Here is a 27,786-nt window from a genome sequence, read left to right as displayed (position 1 = left end):
AAAGTTACACAAAAGGCCTTGATATGAACCGCTTAGGTTTTGAAAATCTATAATCCAAACTACCACGTGGTAGGATTAATGGTATCCCTTCACACACCATGCTAATTAGCCAATATCAGATGGGCTTTGAAACACTGAGACCTTGAAGAAATAATGAAAACTTCGTCTACAGTGTTCTAAACACCATCTTTGATTGCCAGGGACAAGTTTAAATCCCAAATCCACATTTAAAGCTGCAAAGAGAAGTGCTTACAACTACTTCAAAAGACCAACAAGAACGTTCTTAGAAGCCCATACAAGTAAAGTGGAAGTGTTCAAAAAACAGACATGACAAAAGGGTCCCTTCAAGGCTAGGAGGATCAGAGCATCCATCTGCCCTATATCTCCACTTTAAAATGAAGTCTGCCCCTTGTTAATTCATTGAGTTGATATCTCACAACGTTGTTCCTTCAAATCCACCACATCTTTAATTAAGAAACATTTGTATGATAACACTTAAAAGTTTACCATGTAACAGAATCATTCAAGTTGTTTGTTTAAAATGCTCGATCTGACTCTGAAAAGCAGGGTAAGACCAATGAATATGTGTTTTGTTTTTATGTTTGTATACATGGTTTATGTGTGTTCATGAAGAGTTCCAAAATTAATATCAGGAGTCTTCCTTTACTGAGTGCCACTTGCTCACTAAGGTAAGACCCCAGAATTGAACCCAAACCTCACAGGTAGTCTGACTACAAGATTTCTGAGCACTGGAATTACATACAGGAAGGCCACAGCAGCCATCTGGCATTTATTTACATGGGAGCTGGGGATGCAAACTCAGGTCCTCACACCAGTATGGTCAGTGTTTTACCCACTGATTCATCATCCCATCTGAGAATGTTTTTAACATGCATCCTGGGTGCCTCTGGAGATGTTTCCTGGCAACAGATTGAGAAAGAATGTTAGGCAGTACCAAAAATGGGTCATAGGCTTAAAAGTTACTCCACTGTGAAAACATTCCACTCAAAAGTTTAAACAATTCCAAAGGCAAAAGATGTCTTTGGGAAAAGCAGGGTTGAATAGGAATTATTTAATAATGATACATATTTAATAAGCTTAAAAGCCAGTGAGAGATGTAGGGAGCAAGGAACAATATCATCTATCACTAAACCGTGGCGTTCAGAGAGCTCACTCCAACAGGGTATATTAAACATGGGGAAATGTCAAGCTACACTGTGCCTTTTAAAACAAAATAAGACAGGCTAGTTTTTAAATAGTTACTGAAAATGCCTTCCATTCTTATGACATGTTATGATTGATAACACAAATGACAGTTCTGGTACTTAATCAGCAATTCTTTTTGTCTGATAAAGTTAGCACACACTTCCTACTGAGACAATAAACTAGCAGAATTTGTTTCTTTTTTACTTCATATGAAATAATGCTCCTATAAAGCATTGAGTTACTGTTTTAAATAAACTATTTGAGAAAATGTTAATTAATATGCGATTTTAACATATTTATATAAAGTCATAGGCCAACTAAAGCCATCCCTCAACTGTTCAGTTTTGCTAAGTTTCTGAATTATTGGATATGAATTAATTTTCTTTAAGTGAAAGTCATTTCAGTTGTCAATCATTACATTAATTACATTACAAATCATTACATTAAATGAAAATCGGTGGTAGTACTTAATTTTTGAGACAGAATCGTCATTTCTCGTTCCTGGGTACATATTTCTCAAACCATTTAAGAGAAGCTAGAGACATTTTATTGTAAACAAACACTTCAAATATGCCAGCAGGGGTACTTTTCAATTTTTATGTTAAAGGGTCAAAGTATCTCATACTTCAAACAAGGTAAAGAAGGAGAGACAAAAAGCAAATGATTTTCATGGTCTGTGTGTGTCTCACCCTGCAGCCCAGGCTGACCTCAAACCTAACATCCTCCTGCCTCAGCTTCCCAAAGGATGGGATTACAAATTTGTGTCACTATGTCTAATAATATTTTAATTTCGATACTATAAAGCCATTCGTGTGATGGCTCAGAAGTATGAAAATGTGAGACATGATTTATTATCTTCTTGAACTGAATGAAGTTTACACTCACCTAACAGGCACAGGGTGAATTTAGAGAGGACATGTATTTCTGAGTGGAGATGTCTAGGCATGTTCTGTGTAGATGAGATCAAGCTCTCTGAAGACAGCTGTCTCAATCAGAGGCTCTAGTGTGTGTATTTCACAATGAATGGATGTCTGATGAGAGCTCACACCATGAACAATAACTACCAATCGACAGCAAAGTGATAAACAAGTAGGAATGTCCTTCTACAAATAGCAGATGGTGGAAGGTGGTGATACCCAAGGAAACATCAGAACTATGAGCAGTAGATTCTAGTCTGGTTTTCCATAGAGAGGAATAATGAATAACCATTAAACCAAAGCATGTTCAGTCAGGAGGATTTCTGGGCTTGTTTCTAATCTAAGATAATATAAGCTCCAGGTAGACCCTGCCTCAAAGTAATAGGTAGAGAATACTAGAGGAGGAAACCCAATACTTTTCTTCTGACCTATGCATGGGCACACTTATGTGCACAACCAAGTATGTGTATAAACACTCACATAGATAAATATACACACATAAGTAATCCTCTTCAAACTTCACTTCTAATTAGAAATGCGTGCTGGGGGAAAAGCATCACAAATAGGGCACTCAACAAGAAAGAACAAAGGAAGCTGTGGAAGGATGGGTTGGGAGGGTATAAAGGGGCTCAGAGGATGAGAAGAGGGAAGAGAGTCAATAAAAATAAGTTTTGTGTGGGAACACCAAGTTGAATCCTACGATTAGGCACACTAAGGTAATTTCTCTTAGTTAAAGAAAATCTCTTCTAGGCCAGGCATAGTGGTACATGACTGTACCGTGACTGCAATCCTAGAACTTGGGAGCCAAGGCTGGAGGATTGCAATTTCTAGGTCATCCTGGACCACATAGTGGAACTGGATTTCAAAAGGACTTTTACCCCCTCTCACAAAAGAAAGGATAAATGTTAAGATAACACAGAAGCACCCAAGAGCCCAAACTGAGAACAATCTGAACCACAAAGTTGATAACACTAGCATTGGAATATACCCCATAGAATATGAAACATATCTAGTGAAACACACTGACACAATGAAATAATAGAATAAATGCATGAATAATGAGAGGGAACAGCTCTCCCACCTATGAGAATCCCAGCTAAACAAAAGAAGTACATAGCTTGCAGCCAGGCAAATAGAAAATAAACATTGCTGGATTACTTCCACTGAAGGATGCTAGACTTAGAAAGTGAGGTCTTGAGAAGACACAGAGCACTGGCATAATCTCAGTGTTTCTTCCCCAGGATAGTCCTCAGCTATGAAGGGGAAACAGTAGCTTTACAACAGAGAAACACAGAAGACAGAATCTTAGCAAAGTGATACAAATTAGTACCACTAGAGTAAGCTAGGTCAGCATTCTGTAGCCCCCCTACCCTGCGACAATAACACAGCCTCTCTTCTATGACAGAATGTTAAGACTAGGGGACCTCAACAAGCTCACAAGCAAACATCAGGCCAGAACATTCTACAGTATCTCAACAGCAACCAAAGGACATGTTAGCACTCATCAGAAGTTATGTAATGATGGTTATGTAAAAAAAAAAAAAAAAAAAAAAAACAGAGGCAGCAAAGGGGAGCTGTCATAGATAGAGATGCCACCAAGGAAACACGACTCAATAAAAATAACACCCAGGTTTCCACCACTGTACTGTGACATCTTAGTGGTCAATGCTGGGGATACACTCACCTGCAAATGCATCACCATCAAAAAGAAGCATTTGGTTACTAAATGACATCTCCCACTTTTCTACCTCTGTGCTGCTTCCTTTGACTTCAGTGCCCCAACTCTACTTGCTGGAATCTTTCCCACACTTCAAGTTCAAATATAACAAGCCATCTTCGCCAGAGTCCTCATAGTCCCAAGCTACTCGTAACCATCCTTCTTGTGACACCATATATTTTAGCCATTGATAGAAATGTCTCATTTGACATGCCAGACAAATTCTTTAAAAAAAAAAAGTTGCCATGAGACTGGGGATTTGGCTCAGGAGTATAGGGCTTTCTCAGGATGCATGAGGCCTGGGGCTCAGTCCTCAGCACTAGAAAAGCAAAGCAGTTATCATCTCTGCTACCCCAAACTATATCTGAGAAGCACACCTGACACAGAGTTGGAACTCAGGAATGGCTCTTGGCAAGCTCAGAAAGAGCCAATAAATAATACAGCATACTGATTTGTCTGGAAGCAGGAGGCCTGAAATTACCACGGTGATGGGGAGCTCATGTGGGTAAGGGGCCATATTTTTCTTTCCACAGAGATGTATATGGAGACCTTGGCTGAAGCAGCTGCTTAGGGAACAAGGAGCAGAAGCTGGGTGATCTTGATGACACACAAGGCCTGGTCATCGGCTACACCCACAGGCAGGGCCAGACTCCCCTGCTCTCAAGTATGGGTTTTAACCTGGCATCCTAGTCCTTAAACACTGATTTTTTTTTCTTTATTACTCTATTTGTCTATTTTCACACAAACCATTCTCCCTGCCCACCCCCTAAACTCCCCCAATTCTAACCCAAGATGTCCATTAAAACCACTCAGACAGCTTTCAAAACTCCTGTTGCCTAGTTGTAATACCCTGGCCAAATAAGTGAGGTCTGCAGAGGTGGGACTCAGGCCCAGGCAGTTTTCAAAGTCCCCCTGGTGAGTCTGATGCACAACAGAGGGCTGGAATGACCAACCTGCCATTGCACTGATGTAGCCGTTGAAGCTGTTCCTGTCACCAAAGAGGAAGCAGGGCAGTCCAACTGTTATCACTCTTTGCTGAGAGCACACATTCCCACTCTACGCCTCTCTCCTGGAGATTGATGTCTCAAACCTGCTGGATCTATTACCATAATGCCTAGGTTTCTTGTGACACCTTGTCCTCACTCACACGGAAGACCTTCAGGCGGTATCGCAAAGGTTGCTGGTGCAGTACTCTGTTAGATACATCCATGAAGTAGGAGAAAATGTGTTTGACGTATACATCAGGTGGGTGTACCCTGTATTTTTTCTTTTATCATCGGTGTTTGAAGGGAGTGAGGCAGGAGCTCAGAGTAAACGGTAAAGACTCAGCCAAGAGAAAAACTTCCTTGAAAGCAGAAAGGGAACCGGTGGGAGAGGAGAGAGGGAGTGGGGTAGGGATGAGTAAAATGACGGGACATTCTAAATGCTCATGAAAATGTCACAGTGAGACCCATTACTTTGTATGATTGACACAAGCTAATAGAAATGTTTTAAAAAAGAAATGTATGCCAGAGTTTGAGGCCAGCCTGGTCTACAAAAGCTAATTCCAAGGCAGCTTCCAAAGCCACAGAGAAACCCTGTCTCGGGGGAAAAAAAGAAGGAAGGAAGGAAGGAAGGAAGGAAGGAAGGAAGGAAGGAAAAAAGGAAGGAAGGAAGAAAAGAAGAAAGGAAGGAAAGGAAAGAAAGACATGTCTGAATGCTAACTTCTGTGTTCAATATGTAGACCTAAGGTGTGCTAAAACAAATGGATGAGGAAAACTCTCACATGTTGGAGTCTGAGGTGATGCATATGATTGCACTGAGTTTCATGCAAAATAAAATGCTTCAGCACTTGGGGCATGGGGTGTGAACAGCTTCCGGCCAGTGACTTCCCCACTTCTTGCATTTCCACTGTACATGTGATAGGAGAGCCTTCCTGTGAAAGGAAGCCTTTGACTGCGAGAGAAGAGGGAGCAGTTAAGGGCCCTGGAAACTGGGTAGAATCTGAAGATGTGGGGCTAGGAAGAAAATGTGTTGAAAGGGTAATGGCCCAAGAAATGATGCATAAAACTGGCGGGAGGAAGGAGAGGGCACATAGCTCCATTTCCCACTTGTGTGGAGAAGAACAGAAGATACAGGTGCTCCAAATGTTCTGCTGCGTTGGTAGCTTTGGAACACTCAGACAGCTGGTTCTGTTTCCTTCACCTGGGGATTATAGCACTACAATACCAATCTGCAGATGCTTTGAACAAAATCTAGGGACTCAATCGCTTGTATGCAATTTTCTCTCTGAAATCCTAATTTTCTCATATACATTTTAATGCTTATTGTTGCCTTTCCCTAATGCATACCTTAAAACTTGAATATTTTACTTCAATATCGATTTTAAGTTTTCCACAAGAAATACTAACAATTCCTAACAACAATCTCTGAACTCTCCAGGAAAAAGATGGGACCCCATGTCTTCACTTCCACTTGACTCAACTTGATGCATCTGGACTACAAACAGGTTTGAAACTGTTTTGCTCAAGACAACTCATGGCTAGCTAGCTGCACCTTCTTATTACACCCTGGCTAGAGTTTCAAATAGAACTACTGTCAAGCATTTCCTGCCACACAGTGACTAGCTACATGTGTCACAGCCAGTTCTGTTGAAAAATTTGGTTGCTAAAAATTTTCTTCCTACAGGATCCCATGGAGCAATCATCATCCCATTTCAGCAGAAAGTAATCTTGAGATAACGACGCCCCCTTTCCCTACCCTTGGAATCATCATCTTCTTTGGGTTGGTTTTAGTTACTTAGGGTTGGGTATGGAAAGTGATGCTTAGACTCAGGTTTATCTTTTGGACAGAAATAGGGTATGGTTGGGAAAGGTATAGTTTAGATGGGATATAGGTAGATTAGCCTATTTTCTTGTGAATTATTGAGTAAGAGTGAGATAATAGTATTTTACAGCTTACATTGTTATATATTCTTATTTGTGGTAAGCTATGTAAAATTAAGTTTATATTCCCTTCCCAGAAGAATTGTATATTATATTTTGTTATATTGTGTGAAATCTTTCCATTTATGATGTTTTATGCACATTATTCTTACCATATTCTATGTATGTATACTTTTGCTTGTGTTCCATACATTTTGTATATTGATACAATTTGGGATATTTATCATGCTGCCCTTTATAGTTCTACCTCTATTTTAGGGATTTATATGTATGTATATGTACATAGTTATATTGTTTAGGTATTTGTTCCTGCTTTACTCAGGGAAGTTTCAATCAGTTTTGTAGCTAAGTTCCTGAGTATTACAGATTATCTTCACTCATGTTTCCTTTACCTATGAGATTAGTCAAACATAGATGCTTAATCTTCAATCACTTCATAGACATGCAGAACATGGCATTTAAATGTTTTAATATTAGTACTCCATTGACATGAGACACTGTTGCTCCTGACAGCACCGTGCACTTTCCCGAAAATATGTTGGACACTGTTGTTGCTCTTGCTGGAGTCCATTCTTGCCTCAGCTAATGGCCTCTTGGCCATAGAACTGCCCCAACCTTGACCACTGATTTGGACATGCAGTCCTATGTGCTTGCAGGAGACAAATATAAAAGACTGCTGAACCTTGCCAAGTCAGGGTAAGATAGCCTTTCTACCTCCCTGCTGTTGTTGTGGCCAAGTATTCTTGGCCTTAGCCAAAACTGGGTATACCAACATTGCTGTAAGACCTTGGGTGACTGTCCAGGTAGCTTGCTATTTCTGTCCTCGCTGCAACTTTTGGAAGTTGCCCATCTGCACTTCCTGTCTACCCTAGTATCGTTATTTTCCTTCTCAGGTCTTGATGAGGTTGAAGATTAAACTATCACAACTATTATTCTCTCTTCCTAGTTAGATATATTAGGTACCAGACTTAAGTTTTCCAGCTTAGACCAACTCTATTGTAAACTCCATTATGCCTTCACCCTAGGACTAGATATGTAGGTCGTTTTGTTCTCGATTCCTTTTCTTAGAGCACACTTGTTATTCACTGTTTTGTATATAGTTTTGTATCAAGCCTAAATCTTTTCTTTAGACTAAAAGGGGAATTGTAGTGGGATATTCACTTTTGTCTCCTTCTGTGGCACTGACCACGCCCATTGGGGGGTGGAGCCAGGGGCGGAAGTGACCTGTGGAAGGAGGTCTGAGGAGAAGCTGGGAATGTGCTCTTGCTGGTGGGATGTGGAGAGGAGAGCATTTGGTGGAACTTGCTGGTGTTCATCTGTCTAGGTTGTAAGTTATTTCTCCCTGAACAAACATCTATTCGGCCTATCTGTTTATCCTGATCCTTATTTAAATGCAATATTATGCAGTGTGTATATGTGCATGAGTATGTGAGTGCACATGTACGTGTGTGTGTTTGTGTGTGTGTGTGTACATGTGTATATGGCAGGCACATTTTGAGACAGTCTGTCACTGAGCCTGGAGCTCACTGATTAGCTAAACTGCCCAGCTCTGTGCATCCACCTGTCCCCACCTCCCCAGTGCTAAGGGTACCGACACATGCCACGACCTCCAGATTTTACACAGGTTCTGGGGATCTAAACTGTGGCCTCCATCCTTATGCAGCAGGCTCTTTACTGATTGAGTCATCTCCTTAGGCACTGGTGCTTTTTCACACACATACTCTGAGGTACCAGTGGGGTTGAGCACAGATATAGACATATCAGGGATGCATAAATATATTACAGACTCGAAAGGTCTGAAATTACATTTTACAAGAGGAAACACAGACATAGAAAGTTCGGCTACTGCAATGGTGATAACATTTTTTATGAGACCAAGGTTTGGTTACTTGCCATTTCCTCAATTAAGCATCAGGCCCGAGCAAGGTAAAGAGTGATTTTGCTTTCTCCGTTATCTCTCTGAGGAGGCAGACAGATCTCTGTCTCTTTTCTTTTTCCTCCCTCTCTCCCTTACCCCACTCTCTTCTCTTCCCAATAAAACTTCCTTCCCATGTTAAAAAAAAAGTGAATTTGCATCTGAATGTGAGAAATATCTCTGTTAACAAGAAGGTAGCAACTTGCACACATCATTTCTCAGGAGCCTGGGAAGGGGCAGTCTGACGGACAGACGGCTCAGGATCCATAGACCCCTGGAAGCCTAGCAGCTGTGCAGTGCAGCTGGCAGCCATCACCATGGCAACATCCCCTCCCAGGAGAGCAGCTTGGTCCATGGAAACCAACCATCATTTAAAAATTAATGCAGATGATCCTGCATTGGATTCTGTACAACAAAAACCATTTTTATAGAAATGCCCTTTCTAAGGACATAATTGGAACAAATGAGCAAATTTGAATATAGATTGTGAATTAGATGGTGGTTCTCAAACTTCAGCTTGTTTCAGACTCACCTGGTAAGCTTGTCAAAACACAGATGGCTGAACCCCACCCCCACAAAGTTAGATTCAGTATGATGGGCTTCAGGCCAGGACTGTATTTCCACCAAATTACCAAGTGGGTCTGATGCTGCAGATGTGAGATTCCGATTAAGAATATCAGTGGCTTACATACTCACACTGTTTCAGTGCTAATTTCCCACCTTCTTATCACTTTGAAATGTTGTTATGAAAGGAAGGTCCTTGGCCTTAGAAAACACAGTAGCTATTTGGGACAAGATTGGTCTGGATTTTTTTTTTCTTTTGGTTTTTTGAGACAGGGTTTCTCTGTGTAGCTTTGGAGTCTGTCCTGGAACTAGCTCTTGTAGATCAGACTGGTCTTGAACTCACAGAGATTCACTTGCCTCTGCCTCCTGAGTGCTGGGATTAAACGTGTGCACCACCACTGCCTGCCAGGTCTGGAACTTAGTATTAGTTAGCTTTCTGTTGCTGTGAAAAAATCCCTGAGAAAAGCAGGAGAGATTTACTTTAACTCCTGGTTTCAGAGGTTCTAGTCAGTAGTCATTGTCTCTATTGCTCTGGGGGCTGATGAGACAGGTGAGTATGGTGGAAAGCACATGTCTGAGAGAAGACACTCATACTTGGCATCTGGGAGGAAAGGGTGTGAAGGAGGCTTGCATTCTGATGCCATCTTCAATGTCCATCCCCACTTTCTCCTACAGCCTCACTTACTAGAGTCTCCACCACCTTCCAATAAGTAGGCTGGCAACTAAGCCTCTGCATCATGGGCCTCTGGGAGACAGTCAAGTAGTTCATGATATAAACTAAAACACATTTATTCTCAAGTAGTTCAGGAAAAAGCTAGCGAGAGTGTATAAAATGGAAAAGAAATAATGAAATGTGTACCTCGCAGAGCAATAAAACTGGGGAGTCTGGGAAATGCAAGAGATGTGAGTAGTCTCACAGCCAGGATGGAAGCTCAAAATTATGGTAAAGTTAAAAAAAAAATAGCACAGGAAAAGAAAGAGCATGTCAGCTACATCTGTCACTCATGGCAATCACTGGCTGCATAAGCCACTTCATTGTAAGTTAATTAAAATTAAACAATAAAGTTTGCTCACACAAAATTCCTTTATTTCAAAGGCAAAAAGCCAGTGTGACTAGAGGTGACTGTGGCAGAAGACCACTTTCCCAGCACCTTCCACTGAGCAATGTTGACTTCAGCTGAAGGTGTTTTAAGATATAGAAAGCATCTTTGGAAAAAATTTAGTGTGCCCTGGTGTGGTGTTCAACACCTACAATCTCATTTCTTGGGATACGGAGACAGGGGAATCAGGAATTCAAGACCAGTTTTGGCTACATAGCGAATTTAAGAACAGCCTGAATTACAGAGACAACATATCAACATTTTATAAAATAAATGAAGTGTGCCAAAATCACCAGAGGGGAAGATTATCATCATGTGTAGTAACAGTCAATTGTTTTTCTGAAAGAGAGCTAAAGAAGAAAGGGTATTATTAAACAATAGCAGGTAGATTATAGCATAGCTACATTGGAAACAGTTTCCAGAGTGGCTATTCAATTCAATGCTATCACCCTACACTCCTCATCCAATGACTGATTTTCTTAGCAACCCATCAAGTAAAGAAGTCACATATCTAAATAACTGGTATTCATTACCACCTCTCTCTCTCTCTCTCTCTCTCTCTCTCTCTCTCTCTCTCTCTCTCTCTCTGTGTGTGTGTGTGTGTGTGTGTGTGTGTGTGTGTGTGTGTGTGTGTGTGTCTGTCAGTGTACATGTGTACATCTCTGTCTCTTCCCTCCCTCTCCTCCAAGGAGAGAAGCAGCAAATCAGGAGAGTGGATAAAGGAGAAAGGCAAGGGTTTAGAATGCTCCAAGTTCATTCAGATGAGTCTGACTACTGGTTTTGTAGTGGCTGATGCACCATCAAACATAGAAGCAGCATGGGTGGGTACAGTCTCTATTCTTCCTTCTGTTTCTCAGATGCATGGCACCCTCAGCTTCCATCTGGTTGTCCAAATTCTCAAAGCAAAACAAGCTTGCCTTCTGCTCCATAAAGAGACTTCTTTCTTTCTAACATAAATTCTTTGGGTTTCCAGGGCCACCCAAGTGATGAGCTGACTAATTTCTCTTTCCATGCTTTCAAATCCTCCTAAGAAATATTCGGGTAGCCTAGCTCAAAGACCATCTAGGCATAATTTTAAGCATGGCATCTTCTATCATGCTCTGTATGACACAACTCCGTCACCCACACTATACCTAACCTCTGAGTTATAAACACAAAGATCCACACTGCAGCTTCATATTGTCTATCTTCTCCTCTCTCGTCTTTCTAAGCTTCATGCTCATTTGAGGCTTAGTAAAGCACAAAGCTGTTACTTCAAGAGAACAGAGAAAACTGCAAATACCAAGCCATAATTCACAAGTCAATAAATAGGACAGACTTCTCCAAGGGAAATGAGATGTGTTCAAATGTTCAAATACAAGCAATAGAATAGGAAATCGAAATGTGAACTATGCCTCCACTGTATCCAGGCCTTGGTTGAGAGTCTAGTGTCCATCTAAGCATTCATTATGCTATCATAGGATGTTTTGACAACCTGGCCCTATACATGTAAAAAACACTCCTCTGTAGAGATTCCTTCTCAAATATTCACTCTGACTGAGTTGCCAAAAAGAGGAAAACAATCATTAAAAATGAGTTTGTCTGTCATGGAATTGAATATGGGAATTTGGGAGCTGGTGCTCCAAGAAAGCCTGCTATAATCAGCATCCAATCATGACACAGAGACTTATTATTAATAATGAATGTTCAACCTTAGCTTGGGCTTGCTTCTAGCTAGCTTTTTTAACCTAAATTAACCCATTTATATTAATTTATGTGCAGCCGCAAGGCTCATTTACCTCATCTGTGAACTCTCTATCCTGCTTTCCTGCTTCCTCCATGTCTAGCCGGCTGGCCACTGGCTGGCTCCCTTTTCTCTCTGCCTGCCACACCACCTATCCCTCCTCTGTCTAGCTGGTGGTTGTTCAGCTTTTTATTAGATCAATTAGACCAATCAGGTACCTTAGACAGACAAAGTGAACAGTAACACATCTTTAGATGGTTAAACAAATGCAACATAAACAAAAGCAACACATCTTCACACAGTTAAACAATTATTCTGCAACACAAAGCAGTGCAACACATCTTTACATAGTTAAACAAATATTCTATTCCACAACATTTGTCAATTACTTAGAGAAGATTATTCTTAGCTACAAGACATGAGACATCAGGCCTTTAGAATTCAACTTGCTGAATGATAACAAAAATTTTGAGATATCACTCTATATAAAACTACCATGCAACAGATGTTACAAATATTTCTGAGAGGAAAGCCTCACCTCACAGTATTCTGTGATGATGCAAAAATTATCCTGCTCCATGAAACTTGCATGGAACTTGACAATGGCTGGATGATTTAGCTTGGAAAGGAGTTGGGCTTCCACGTTGGCCTGAACAGTTTCATTTGGATTTAATTCTCCAACAGAGATTTCCTTAAGTACCTTTCTGCAGCCAAAAAAAAGAAAAGAAATATATTTTTTAAAATAAGAAAAAAAAGAGAAAATGAAGGAAGAAAGACAGAAAGGAAGAGAAAGGAAGAAAGAAGAAAAGAAAGAAAGGCATTAAGAATTGAGAAGAACATTTAACAGGTATGAGCAAGTGTACAGAGCCCCCCATGCCCAATGACCAGCTGCTCAAGGGTCTAGTTCTGACTGATATGGCACTGATGCCCTGGGCCAATTCCCTATCCTGGTCAGTACCATGGTGTCCCACAGCCTCTGACCTGCACATCTATTCTCTCTACAGATTAAGGACAGACATGGAATCTTGTGCAACACTGCCAGGCTATGCCTCCTCCATCTCATTAGACATTTGGTTTCTTTCATGGTGTCTCTTTCCACATCTGTGGGTTCCATTTTGTGCGTATCTGTTTATGTAGAGTCGCCATTACTTTTCTATTTCTATCTTATGCATCCCCCTTCCCTCGCTCCCTTTCTGTGTCTTAACTCTACTGTGTGCATGCTCTCTCCCCTGCTCTCACTCACTCTTGATAACCCTCTCTCATTAGGAAGACAAAGTTTTCACCAAAAATACTGATAGAGACAGTAAGAATTTCTATCCTGGATGAATAGAAGGTTTCATTAAATCTCCAAATCATTAATTTAAAAATTGTGACAGCACCATGATGAGAAGACCAAAATACTACCTCTCCCCATCCAAGGGGAAAAAATAGTCTGATGAGCAAACCAATTATAGTGCCACACTGTAAACTAGATTGCCTGGGGACAGCACTTTAGCATGCCAATTACACTGTGCAGACAGATGCTGTTGATTGCCGGGGAGCCTGGCTGCTCATTAAGGCAAGTTCTGTAGGACTCCTACTAGAAAACACTTTGCAAAACTGTTAAGAGTTACTACCTGGGTGCATTAGTAGAAATGCTTAATTAAAGACCATAACCAACTCACAGGCTAGCATCAGACCCCAGACATGTCTAACAGGTGTGTACTCTGTCCTGGCCAGGATTACCCAAAGCTGGCAGACTCTCTGGCACACCCATGAACTTCTGCCTGTTTGGGAGATATTTAACCAAATCACTGGGTTTAATTCCAGATATGTTTCTGCCAGTGTACTCACTATTATGAATTTACCCATGATATAAATTGATGGAAGATGAATATCAGTTTAGCCTTGCTAGGAAAAACTAAACCAAAGGCTTACCAAAAATGTTTCGCACTGACAAGTGGCAAAAATCATATGTCATGTCATTGGCAGACCAGGTCTTAATGGGGTAAGCTGGTAAAACTGTAGTCTGAATTCAGATTTCTAAGTTCTCAATCTACCATGTAAAAGATAAACCTGGATAAATCTACATGGGTATGTTGTAGGAAAAAAGCTGAAGGAGAATCTAACCAAGGGTTTTAGATTTTGACAATACATAATGAAGTTAGAGATGTGAAATGTTTTAAATTTTATCTTTCAATGGATGTCGTTCCAATTTACTAATTGTTTCTTTTACCCATCCAAGTACTAGCCCCAATTACACTAAATGTTCACTCAAACAAGTCTTTCCCTCCAGCTGTATTACTGTGGAAAAGTAGCAATCTCTTCTGGCAATGCTGGACCTTACTACTTCAGTCAGACCTGGGCTCAGAAGTTTTGAGGCTGCAGTCAGTGCACTATTGTGGACATCTGAGTGACAATCTATGTTTTAAATGTTCAGTAGCATTATAAATTAAGAGGGCAAGGAGATGCTTGGGTTTGAATCCCTAAATATCAAGTATAATCAGGGTATGGTGAATAAAGGGATCCATGGGGCTCACTGGCCAGCCAGTCTAGCCAATCAGTGAATTCTAGGCTGCGTGAGAAACTATATCTCAGAAAGGAAGATAGAGAAGTGATTGAACAAGACATGTCCTTGCCAGCCTCTGGCCTCCTTACACACCTCAACACCTGAAAGGATAGAGACATACATATACCCTACATGGATGGACACACACACACATCTGCATGGATACACACACACACACACACACACGAACTGAAAATTATAAATCAGACACTCTGTCCTGCAAGTTGAGTATAAACATGAGAACTTGAAAAGGCCCTCACCCTCTGTTGTGAGTGATTAACATCTGACTTTTCTGCTGGACCACAAAAAAAAAAAAAAAAAAAAAAAAAAAAGTCACATTTTCTTCTCCAAAATCTCAGAAGGAAATCCTTCAACTCTGAGATGGACACCATTGACGACACAATTTTCTTAATGTAAGCATTTTTAGCATGTGATTTTAAAGGTTCTCCGCAGTCCACTCATTTTAAGCTCATCCTATTCCCAAAGAAAACCAACAGTGAGCTGGTGAACTGCCAGTTCCCACAAAGAACGCATGGACTATGGCAGTGACAGGCCAGGCACCAGCAGGCAAGACTGTTTCTCCAGGGCCCTCACATCCTGACACTGAGGAAACAGACATGTCATCATGTGACCAGTTATCCCTATAGGTCACCAGATGCTCTAACAGACATTTCCAAATGCTTATTTAGCCCTGGGAGTCAATGACCCAGGAAGCATCCCTCTGAACCAATCAGAAAATGCCAAGGCTTGTACTCCCCTAGCCTGCAGGTTTTTCCCTATAAGCCTACTCCCCTGCTGGTTCGGGCCACCGCTCTCACCTGGTGCATCACAGGGCTGCTGGACAGCCTGAACTCGAGTTTGTTCTTAATAAACCCTGTGTGTATGCATCAATATCTGGCTTTGTGGTGGTCATGTTCAGGGGTCCCGCATCCTGAGCATAACAGCAGATGTGGGCTCTCTCCAAGAGACGTGCAGGCTTTGGCCTCCTCGTCCCTTTTACAGAAATTTTTGGTTCTCTTCCCTAACAGGTGTATTCACATTGGTTTCATTAGATGCTAAAGAGCCCCCTTCCTTGATGACGAAGTACATTCTACAGAAATGCATGATGGGTAACTAACATTGTATTTAATAAGAAAAAAAAAACTATGTTATTAAGATTGTTACAGGGAGTGTGGATAGGCCTGTTTTTAAACTCGGACTATTAATATGCCCCCCCAAAACAAAAATGACATATGAAGACACATTTTCCTCTCTAGCTTCTGAAAGGGGTACAACAGCAGGTCATTTAATGACATCTTCATAGTTACTCTCCGTAATGTACCATGCCCCAGCTGGCATGCAGCTGGTAAAGTCACAGTGGTTAAGCATGACAATATAAAAGCCTTACACAGACGTGCAAGTGTTCTCTTGCTGCAAAGGAACTTGTGCTATAAAAAGATTGAACATGCTTATTTTCCAAGCAAGCATTAGCTACTACACAATAGAGCATGAAATTTTCCACGGGGTTTTGCCCAGGCCTTGCCTCATCACTCAATGACAAAGCATAAGACTGTATTTTTCCATAGCTTGGTAGATGAAGCCAGGGCTGTTAAGAGAAGTGGTATGAACCATACCATCACTAGGGGACACACATTCTGCCTTCCTTGCCTACAATTGTGTCACTGAGCCAACAGAGGGAGCTCTCAAGGCACATCAATGTGAGAACCATATCCAAGCATGGGAGCTTGCCAAGTCAAGGGCACTTTATCACTTGCTCAGTGGCTCTAACCTGTCATCCCTTCCTAAATAACACGACAGATACTTGTTTTATCAAGGCCTTGACTATTTGGGAGAAGCTTTATGACAGCAGAAAGGAGCACCATCCCTGGAGACGCATCTCATTATGCAACCCCTGCCTTTCCCTTGCCCGAGTGCATATCGCTTTCTAGAGTTTGTAGTAAACTGGCAAACTTTGTAAAGAGATTTTTTGAAATTTGGGAAAACTGTCACCAATTTGCTTCCCTTAAAATCAGTCCACTGTTTCCTTAAGTGAGGCAGATAGATGATGTACTTGAGAGATTAACCCAGCATTATTCACCCCCACATGTCTGTATGCTCTTTCATGATCTCCATGTTCAGGCAGAAGCAGACACTGCCTCAGGAACAATTGAGGACCACTCCAAAAATGTAACTAGGACTTCTGGGCCTTGGGTCTCCAGGAGACAAGGCTACAATGCAAGACTCTGGAGGAACTCTTAGCCAGAGGGTGAGCACTGTCCCCACCCTCAGAAGAAAAAAGGCTTTCTGGACCAGGTCAAAGGGAATGGGTTGGAAAACTGACAGGAAGTGTTTGTGAGTCCTCGAAAGTAGCAGAGATGCTAGAGGCCAGACCAAGGGATAGAGCTACACTTGGAATTCCAAGATATATTGGAGGGCTCAGAGCAGAAGGCCTGCACACGTTTCCAAAGACAGAGCAGGCTCTTTAAAAGATTTAAGGTCACAATATTGCTCTCCTACTTTATGAGAAGTATCATGATAGTGTTAACATCCTGTTTTAATTGTATCCCATCTTCTTTAATATGACATATAATTTTATTAAGTATAGAGACATGAAACGCAATGACGGAGATGGATAATTTTTAGCTAGGACATTGATTTAGAAAAATAGAAAGTCCAAAATCTAAAGCTCCTTAGAGCTAGAGGGAACATTCCAGAGTTTGGAAAATAGTACAGACTTTTATTGATGGAGCTTTTCTTTCCTGTGACAAGTTAAAAATAAAAGTATCCTTATTATCTGTGGCTAGATAAAAACACAAAATTACTTAATGGGTTACCATCACATGACATAAACATGTGTTGATATTTGCTTTTTAACAATTAAATGTTGATCCCCGCTCATTTGGGACTGGGACTCTAGTTCATCCTGTGTCTTCCTCTGCACCCCTCATCACAAACATGAAGCAGGGTCCTTGGTTGTGGCAGATGTTCCAGTGGCATTATGGTGCAAAACATGGACAGCAGACAGAAGATGAGGCACAGGCTGTTGACATCAGACTTCAACATCTGCACAAGGGCCCAGACAGCCACTCCCAGACACCTAATGGCAGGAAATGCCACTCTCCTGTTACCACGGTGTCTACAGACTGCCTTCTGTGTGATTTACACCATGCCATGGGAAAGGGACACAAATGTGGAAAGGTAAAGCTCCTACTTTTTGAGCACATAGTAAGCAAGTCTAGAACCCTTGTCAAACTCATAATAAACCTACAAGAAATGTGGATATGTGCTTTTTTTGCTGAGAGGAGATATCACACTATTTCTTTTTCAAATATTTTTTTAATTCTTTACCAATTCCATACATTGCATTTTGATCATCTTCATTCCTCCTCCAGTAACCCTTATCTACCACATTACATACCCAAATTTGTGCCCTCATATTTTAAAACCATTGAGTCTGATCAGTACCACCCATACACTCTTGGGTGTGTGGTAACCTAGTGGAGAATGAAACATTAGAAAAGACTGACTCTCCCATTTCTGGTAGCTGTCAATCACCAATGCTCCTCCAGGCTAGGATTTTGTCTGGCTTAAGCTTACATAGACATTGGACATACTGTCTCAATTGCTGCAAGTTCATACATGCAGCTGCTCTGTTTGCCCAGAAAACACTGTTTTGCTGTAGTCATCCACAGCTCTGGCTCCTACAGTCTTCCCACCCTCTTCTTCCCTGTGACCCCAGAGTTTTGGAAGAGGGAGGATGATAAAGATATACCAGGAAGGGCTGAGAACACTGAAGTGACAAAAATCACTTTTTAAGAGACACATAAAACCATCAGGTTCACAAACCACTCCTTCCTTTCTCCCTACCCATCTACCCCCGATTTTTAGCCTTGCAGCTCCAGCATGTTTTAAGAATAAGAGAGAAGTAAATTACAACTCTACTGTGCTCTAGAAGGCTCTTCACATTCTTTCTCCAGAAAGCAGGTCCTGAGATAAGGATTCACATGCAAGCAGTCAATGCAGAGAAGTGATGGGGAAACAAGAAGGTAGGCTATAGAAGGGGAGGAGGCCATTCCAGGATTCACTATCAAGATGGGTACCAATGTGAACATTGGTTGGTGTCTTGCCTCTGTGGAGCAATGCTGAGAGCCAGTGTCTAATATGATGGTTAAAGTTCTTCTGCTCCACAGAAAAGAGCTTCAGAGCTGCTCTCAATCCACCACCTCCCATCACTCCATGGTTACCTGGGTTGCAACCTTTTGCCCAAGTTGAGTCACTCCCTTATGGAAGGAGGTTGGAGATTAGGCAGACTGGAGTAGCTGATGAGACTCAGGAAGCTCAGCAGAGCTCAGCAAATTACTACACCTCTAAGGCCCATCAGTAAGAAGTGAGCAGTGACCCACTTCTGGGGGTAGGTACTGGGGGAGCCTCCACAGGCTGTGCAGGGAGCTCAGCGATAGAGCTCATGAGTGGGTGAGTCCTTGCCTATGCCGAGGCAGGCTTTGCAATAATGCAGTTGCCTTTTCTCATCCATATTCCTGTGCTGGCTGGGATGTGTGCAGAGAGTATTATGTGCTCAGAAGACACAGACTAGACCCCAATTTCACCTTCCATAAGGATTAAAATGAAGAAAGAGTCCTGTTTTACAAGCTATCTACTGCATCCATATCCCCGACAATGACAGATGTTTCAGTTAACTTTGCATTGCTGTGCTCTGACTGACAGAAACAATACAGGAGAGGATTCCTTCTGGCTCAGGGTTTCAGAAGGGTTCAGTTGGGCTGGGTGGGGGAGTGGCTTTGTCTCTAATGAGAGAAGAAGGAGGTTGAGCAGCTGTTCCCATAGAACAGAGGACAAGCCAGAACTGGAGCAGGTATAGACTTCAAAGGGTTCTACTTTTATCAGCCAGGTCCCACCCTCCTAAAGTCCCAAAGGCCTTCAAACTAGTGCCACAAGCTGGGGATCACATTCAAGGCATGAAACTATGGGGAGCATTTTATATTCCTTTTGTGTGGTGGTTTGAATGAGAATGGCCACTATAGGCTCATATGCACTAATGCTTGGTTCCTCTTGGTGGAACTGTTTGGGGAAGGCAGTGTGTCACTAGAGGTGGGCTTTGAGGTTTCAAAAACCCATGCCAGTCCCAGTCTTGCACTCTCTGTCCACTGCCTGCAGATTGGGATGTGAACACTTTGCTTCTGCCTCAGAACTAAGCCTTGCTGCCTGCTACCACACTCCCCACCATGGCAGTCATGGACTAACCCTATGAAACTGTAAGCAAGGCCCCAATTAAATGCTTTCTTTTATATGTTGCCTTGGTGATGGTGTCTCTTCACAGCAATAGAACAATAGCTAAGAAAAATAATTAATAGTAGGACATAGTGATTCCTAGACAAAGTGAAATAAAGTATAACAAATATAGATAGATGATAGATAGATAGCTCAGAGATGGATAATAGAAAGATTATAGGTAGATGGTAGATAGCTAAATGGATAGATTAGAGATAAGATTATTGGATATATGGATGGATAGACAGACAGACAGATAGATGGATGAAGTAAATAACACTTCAAGTAAGAAATGAGCAAGAATAGAACTATTACAGACATTATTCGGTAGCAATTTCACTATTTCTGGGTATGGGGTATGGCCTATATTAGATTTCCACACTACAACACACTTTCACACTTTACATATTGTTTTCCTTTTTGTTTTTGTCTGTTTGGTTGGTTGGTTTTGGTTTTTTGAGACACAGTTTCTCTGTATTGCTTTAGAACCTGTCCTGGAACTAGCTCTTGTAGACCAGGCTGGCCTCGAACTCACAGAGATCCACCTGCCTCTGCCTCCCAAGTGCTGGGATTAAAGGCATGCGCCACCACCACCCAGCTTGTTTTCCATTCTTGAGGAGAATAGAGTAAAAAGAACTTTCAGGAGTGGGAATTTTGAAGATGGGTGTTGCCTCATTAAATAAATAAATAAATATATATATATATATATATATATATATATATATATCCCTCTCTCATTAATTCAGCCATTTTTCCAGTCTTTACAGATAAGAAAAATGAAAACAAGATGTGTCCTAGTTAGGGACAGGACTGATGCTCAGTGGACAGTCTTAGTAGAGGTTCTACAGTGTCAATTCAAGAATAGACACAGCTTCAGGATCATCCACATCCCGCCCCTAGTCACACTGAGAAATGAAAAACCTCCAACTTCTATGTTGTGGAAAGCTCTTGCCTCAGGACCCCAGGATTTGATCAAGAACTTTAATACTGTGAGCATGGAAGGCATCACTTCTTGGGCATGACTTAGCTGGAGTGTTTGCACACTGAGCTGTCACTCTCCCCACCTCTAACGATCAGCCTCCAGTAAGGGCTAGAACAGTCCCCCGATGGCCCATTGAGAGCCATCTTCCTTCTCTCCCTTTAGCCCAAACATGAGTGGGTTCCCTCACAGAAGACAGCTTCTAGAACTTTCTCCTCACTCTGTTCTTTAAAACTCAGTTTGTAAAAAGCACTCATCTAAGGGTCCTCTCCCCACCATTTCTCACTATGCCTTGAGACAAGCTGTCAGGCAATTTTATGTTTCTCCTTCCTACAGATGAGCAAAGTCGCCAAATATTGAAGCTCAAGTATCTTAAATACACTGGCAGTTATCTATGTCAACAAGTCATTGCTCATTGCTCCTCACCCCCACCACCATAGGCTCCAAATGGTAAAACCTCCTGACCCTAGAGTAGAGACTAACTTTAGGCTGCCATAGAGTTCTGGCCCAAGAAGTGTGAAGAGGTCTCCTTGGGGAGGGGGGGTTTAAAACCCCTATATTTCTATAATCATCTGATAGTGGAGAAGAAAGAAAATTACTCATATAAAGAGTCACTTATTTTTATATAGTCCAAAGCCTAACCCTGAGACATTAAAAATAAGGATAGCATGTGATAGAGGCACATGATTGATCACAATAATTTTTCATTTTTAGAAAAAAAGTAAACCAAAGTTCTAAGAGTTTTAGCTAAGCATGTATGGTGGCCCACACCTGTAATTCTGGTACTTGAGGCATGTGACAGGAGTATCACTGCATGTTCTAGTCCAGCCTAGGCTACAGAGTGAAATTCTATCTCAAAAACAAAACAGAACACAGAAGTTGATACCCCAGCACAGAGATCCTACAATATTCCCAGTAACGCGGATATGGAAAGTGCCCATCGGCCAATGGATGGATAATAAAAGGCAGCATCTATACCTGATACAATTTACCCCAGTTGTTTAGGAAAACAAAATTATGGGAGTTGCAGAAAAATGGGTGGAACAGGAAGACTGATGTGACACAGCCTCAGGAAGACATAATTAATTCCTGTGACTCTTTCTCGAGTGAGAATCCTAACCTTTAATGTAGGTAAATGCAGGCCTGTAAGAGCGGCTATAGACTACCTGACTAGACAGGGGAGACAGAAGACTGTGAGAGGAGAACAGGAAGTGTTGAGGGCAGAGCACAGGTCCAATGTATGATGTGCAAGTGGAAATGATGCTGTTGGGGGAGAAGGTCACAAGGGAAGGAGGTAAAAAGGGAGAGAAAAGTTTTGTTTGAAATAGCACAATGAAATCTAATCCTTTGTAAGCTAATACTTTTTTTTTTAATTGTCCATTAACTTTAAAAGACTATGGATAGCATTTACTTATACTAAAACATTGAGAAAAGTTGTACCAAAGTCTTTCTTAACTCTTGCTGGTGTAGGCTCGGGTCCTCTCCTGTCTGTGCCCCCCCCCCATGCCCTGCTGTTTGTGGCCAATTTTTCTCTTCTACCACCCTTTTTATCTCTGAGACAGGGTTTCTATGCGTAACAGCTCTTGCTGTACTGGAACTCACTTTGTAGTTCAGGCTGGCTTTGAACTTACAGAGATCCACCTTCCTCTGCCTCCTGAGTGCTGGTATTGAAGAAATGCATTACCTTCCCGGCTAACAATGTCTGCTTACACTCTTGGTTAGCACAGACATTTCTCTTGCTAGACTGTTGGTGCTCAAAGGCCAGGCTCATACTTTCTTCTCATGGAATTCCCCGTTCCTGGGAGCATCCAGTGTGCATGATTGATACTAGCTGAGGATACTAGCATATTCCTCAGTCTTCAGCTCACTCCACCGTAGACTTCCAAAGTCACTTATGTCCACATTCATTTCCCTGTCTTTCTCTGGCTGAGGGTCATCATATTTGGTTCATGGCAACAATCTCTGGTACACAGTGGCTACTCCAGAAGCATTTGTTACTAACTGAATGATCAAAATCAAAAGCACCCCAAACGCTGGGAGCAAAGGTCCTATAGGTCACATCTCTTATACATTGAGGTCCCACTGACCCTTAGATACACTTGTTAGCATGGCACCAATCAGAAAATGTAAATTGATGTTTAAAAACCTGCTTTCTAACATACATACTGGAATAGAGCTTGACATACCTAGGAGTTGACATACCCATTATGCTGACAATAACAAAGACAAATGACAGTGGACAAATGGCTTGGCTTAGTAGAGAAACAGTGACACCCACTGCAGTCACTCTGCCCAGAGCAAATGCAAAGTTGCCCAGTTTTCTTATCCCCAGGCCCTTATTCCACCTCTTTTCCAGTTGGGGGATGGATTCTGTGTGTTTGCTTCATTTTAAAAGTAGGCTCAATGCTGGGCGATCACACAATGAGAGCACCTACCGCCAGGAAGGTCCTGAAAGGTTAAAGGAGTCACCCAGGGTCCTAAGGCTGGTCCTAACATGCATCTCAGCAGAGGCAGCATTTCCTCCTACAGGATGAACCAACCACTGACTCTAAAGAAGAAATTTATTTCTAAAGGTAGGATCTTTCTCTTTCCTGTTTAGTCATAGAGATCCTCAGTGTCTAACAACTAAGAAATCTAAAGTATGTTTTAAAGAATGAAAACTCCTGTCGCACACTCTCCTCCCATCCTTAGAATTAGAGAAAAACAAAAACAAAACCCACATCAACTAATTTGGAATATGGGCCCCCCTTTTGAAGATGCGCTAATGAGGCCATGTCTCCTCTTCATTAGTTATCTTTTGAGAATTGGAGAAAATCTTACTCGTTGTCAATTAGACAGCCACAAATTGAGGCAAGCCAGGTGGCACATTCCTGTAATCCCAGTACTTGGAAGATGAAGACAGGACCTAAAGTTCAAGGTCAGCCTCTGAGACAGATGAAAGTTTGCACCCTCAAACTGAGTGACAATAAATCCTTACTTCTTTTAAGTTGCTTTTGTCAGAATAGTTAATTCCAGCAAACGGAACAGTAACTACCGTAGGCACTCTGAAAAGTACTGAGTTTTGAGCTAACAGATTCTGTTGATGTCAGCAAGGAAATTAAGGAGCATAACAATGTCAGCAAGGCTATGAAAAAATAATTTACGGTGAATAATTGGATTATCTTTTGATACTGTTGTCATGGGATGCAAATTCATAATTAATATTAGGCTAATATCTAAAATGTAACATTAGGATGAATAATTCATGCCATTCTTTTATTTTTAGCATTACAGGAAAATATTAGAATTGTATACTTCAATGAGACAATCAGATGGGACTCAAAGTGCCATGATACCAGGATACAGTGACAAATTGAGTTCTGAGAAGCAACAAAATCCCTTCATTTTCTTGGCTAGGTAAAGCTGATCAGCAGAAGCACTGCTTACAGTAAAAGTAAACTATGATGTAGATGAGATTTTGGTTTTACAAATAGAAAATGGAAAAAATACATAAGCTTTGGGGATGTAGCCAAATGGTAAAAAACACTTGCTTAGCATGCCCGAGGCCATGGGTTCTATCCCCAGCACTACAAACCGTCAATATCACCACCACTACCATCATCACCAACAATAGTTTTTCTAAAATAAATCCCCATAATTGTATTTGTAGCCAACAAGTGCTAGTTGGCCTCATTACAAAAGGCAATTTTTAAAATTTTTGTAATTCTAAAGTTTAGTCTCTTATGGTGATGAACTTGAACTAACGTCATCTAACTTTAGCATGAAAAAGATTGTTCCTTGTGTTTTTAATACATTTGAGCCTTTTCTATTTCTGTGTGTGATTTGTATGGTATATGCATATGTACTTGTTTGTCCGTGTGCCCACACATGTGGAGGACACACATTAAGTTATCTGTCTTCCTCTATCAGTCTCCATCTTAATTTTTGAGACAGGGTCTCTTCACTGGATTTGGAGCTCATAGATTAGTGAAACTAGTGGACCAGTTGAGCTCTAAGGGATCTTCCTGCCTTTGAACACATACACACAACACACACACACACACACACACACACACACACACACACACACACACACACAGAGCCCAGAATTACAGAAGGTCACTGCACAGGTGCTGGGGATGCAAACTCTGACCCTAATTCTTGGTCACTAAGCCATCTTTCCCACCCCTTCTTCATTATGACCAAAAGGGGAGGAAAATGTCTGCCTAGCATCATTCCATTAAAGAGTTTAAGCTACTGATTCTTGATTTTAGAATTTTGACAAGTTGTGCTTATAGTAAAATAAGCCGGCTTTGTACAACTAAAAGGGCAAGGCCTCATCTACCAACAGAGGTCAAACTAGAATCTACACTTAGGAAAGATCTAGTTTCCACAACTAGATTTAGTCATTTGTTTCTAACACATTAAGAAAGCATTGTGGACTGTTAGAGGAATAGAGACAGGGGCAGGAAACTCTATAGGCCTTCATTGCTGAGGGTAGCCTAGCTGAAGAAAGTGGCCAGCCTCTGAGCACACGGTGGGCCTCTCAGGAAGAGCTGTGTACTTCATCCTTCGCACCCAGGGGAACAACATAGAGGGTCACAGGCTCACATGTAACACTGAGAACAGGACATTCAAAAAGCAGTCCCCTGGGAAACTGTCACCAGCTCTGTTTCTGAGTTCCTGGAATTTATTTGAGGATAAGTCAAAGTGCTTGCATGTCCAGATGCTGACAGGAAGAACTGGCTAGGATCCTAAGGTGTGATACCCAGTTTGGGTTCTAACAAGAAACTTGGAATCTTAAAGCAGCCCTCACGTGTTCCTGTGTGAACTAATCACCACAGGAGCTGCTACATTCTGCCCCTCAAAGTGGACTAGTACATGCCAGAGCTGGAAAGGCTAAAGGAGGCAGGGTAGAGAGAGGAGAACAGGTTCCAGGCTAGTCAGGTAGAGGGATATGTCTCATGAGGGGTATGTCTCATGTTCCACAGTAGAGTAGCATAACTATTGTTGGCAAAATTAATTGTATATTCCATGACAGCTCAGACAGTGGCCTTTGAATTTCCTCAACACAAAGAAATGATAAATGACTGAGGTGATAACCATGGCAGTTACCCCAGCTGATCTTCATGGACATGAACACACTATATTCCATTAAAAAGTGCAGAAACTGTGTATCATTGAAAATGTTCTTGGGAGGCAATGGGATTGGAGGGGGTTTGGGGGCGTGGGAGGGAGGGTAGGAGGGAGAGGGAACTGAGATCAATATGTAAAATAAGAACAAATAAATATATAAAAAATAAAAAGAAAAAAAGAAAATGTTCTTAAACTCTGCCTCCGGCATGGCAGGTCTAGGGAGGTCTTGGGGAATCTGCCTTTCTAAAGCACAGGCCGGGATGCTGGCCAGGGAAGCTTCTTCAATCAGAATGTACTTTAAACAGCAAAGCTGCAAGTAATTAGGGTTCCAGAAGCCTGCCACAGATAGAGTGTCAGATAGCCCTGGTTTTCCCCAGAGCCAGAGGGAAGTGAGCTAATTTGAAGAGCAGGCCAAGCAAGAGGGCATGCAGCCCATGGACCATGCACTCACATTTGGTAATGAAGGACAGGCTGCTAGAACAGCTTGTTCATCACACAGGGCAAGATGCTATGACAGAATGCAAGACTGGACTACAGCATCCCAAGAATATCCAGGTTTGTTCGGTTCAAAATGGGGTCTTCCCAGTGAAGTTCAGGGTGGTCTCATAAGTGCCTCTGAGACCTCAGATTCCAGGTGTAACCTAATATGTCTGCAACCTGTAAGCTTTAAAGTACCATTAAGAAGGTCCATACAGTTTGGTCCAAATTTTTTAACTGCAGTTTATACTGATTTCCTCTCATTCTGTTCCCAGCAGTGACAAATTATAGCTTCCCACTGACCCTCCAAAATTGTCTTGCTACACAATTGATTAATTTGGTGTATTTATACTCAGCCTTATTCCTTGGGTAATTTGACATAATTTATATAATAAAGCATAAAATTAAGGCCAGCAAGAATAGATGGGAAAGGGGAATGAAGAAAAGAATGTAGATGTGTTGACCAAAAATTGTTGCTAGTTAAAAAGATTTATGTTTATTTAATGTGTATGGGCACTTATATCTTCATGCATGTTTGTGCACCATGTGTAAGCAGCATTAATGGAGACCAGAGGGTAGCATTGGATCCCCTGAAACTGGAGTTACAGGTGGTTGGTAGCTGCCATGTGGGGGCTGGGAATCAAACTCAGGCTCTCTGTAAGTGCAACCAGTGCTCATAACTTCTGGGAAAGGCAGCTCCAAACTTCATAAACTATATTACTATGTTCATTACTACTATGCATACTGTGACTGCTAGTGACAATAATGCAACAGATGCAACACTTGCTTATTATAAGAGGTCATGTCAATCTCTGGTTCCTTGTGACATAAAAACCAGTTTTGATTTTAGTCACAGACTAATGGAGAACATCATTTGTGTGTTCAGCTGGACTTAGTGGTATACATGTCTATAATCCTAGCACTACAGAAGGTGAGGTAGGAGGATAAAGTTCCAGGCCAGCCTAGGCCACATAGCAAGATTCTATCTGGATAAACTTCGAGGGGAAAAAAGAAGTTCCTTAAACAGATTCATTTTTGAGAAAAGCAAACAGAGATAATTGTAAGAAAACATCAACTCACAAAAAATGGTAGCACTGAAAGCAAACAGTGAACACCATTCATGGAGCAGTTATCTGACACCTGAGCTGTGCCAAGAGATTATCACAACCTTCCATGTAAAAAGTCTTTTGAATTAAAATATGATCAAATTACTTCCCTCCTTTCCTTCCTTCACCCTCCCATGTCTTCCCACTTTCCAACTGATAGATTCTTTTTCTTTATTATTCTTTCATATATATTTACAAACATGTAAGTACTGTTGAGTCAATTTTTA

General features: G+C 41.4%; 1 protein-coding gene across 4 annotated transcripts in view; it reads right to left on the bottom strand.

Annotated features, from left to right (window-relative positions):
• Positions 1-27,786, bottom strand: part of Nek11 (NIMA related kinase 11) — a 212,526-nt gene that overhangs the window by 160,690 nt on the left and 24,050 nt on the right. For 3 of the 4 annotated variants that reach the window (XM_051205802.1, XM_051205792.1, XM_051205809.1), the window contains exon 2: positions 12,605-12,770. The exons of the other annotated variant lie outside the window; for it this stretch is intronic. In XM_051205802.1, coding sequence (XP_051061759.1) covers positions 12,605-12,770 — 166 coding nt within the window. The remainder of the gene's footprint in view (positions 1-12,604; positions 12,771-27,786) is intronic. 4 annotated transcript variants of the gene reach the window in all.

The sequence above is a fragment of the Phodopus roborovskii genome, unplaced genomic scaffold (genome assembly GCF_943737965.1).
Source record: "Phodopus roborovskii unplaced genomic scaffold, PHOROB, whole genome shotgun sequence".
Taxonomy (NCBI): Eukaryota; Metazoa; Chordata; class Mammalia; order Rodentia; family Cricetidae; genus Phodopus; species Phodopus roborovskii.
Note: the sequence above shows the minus strand (reverse complement) of the source record. Positions and strands in the feature narration are given on the sequence as shown.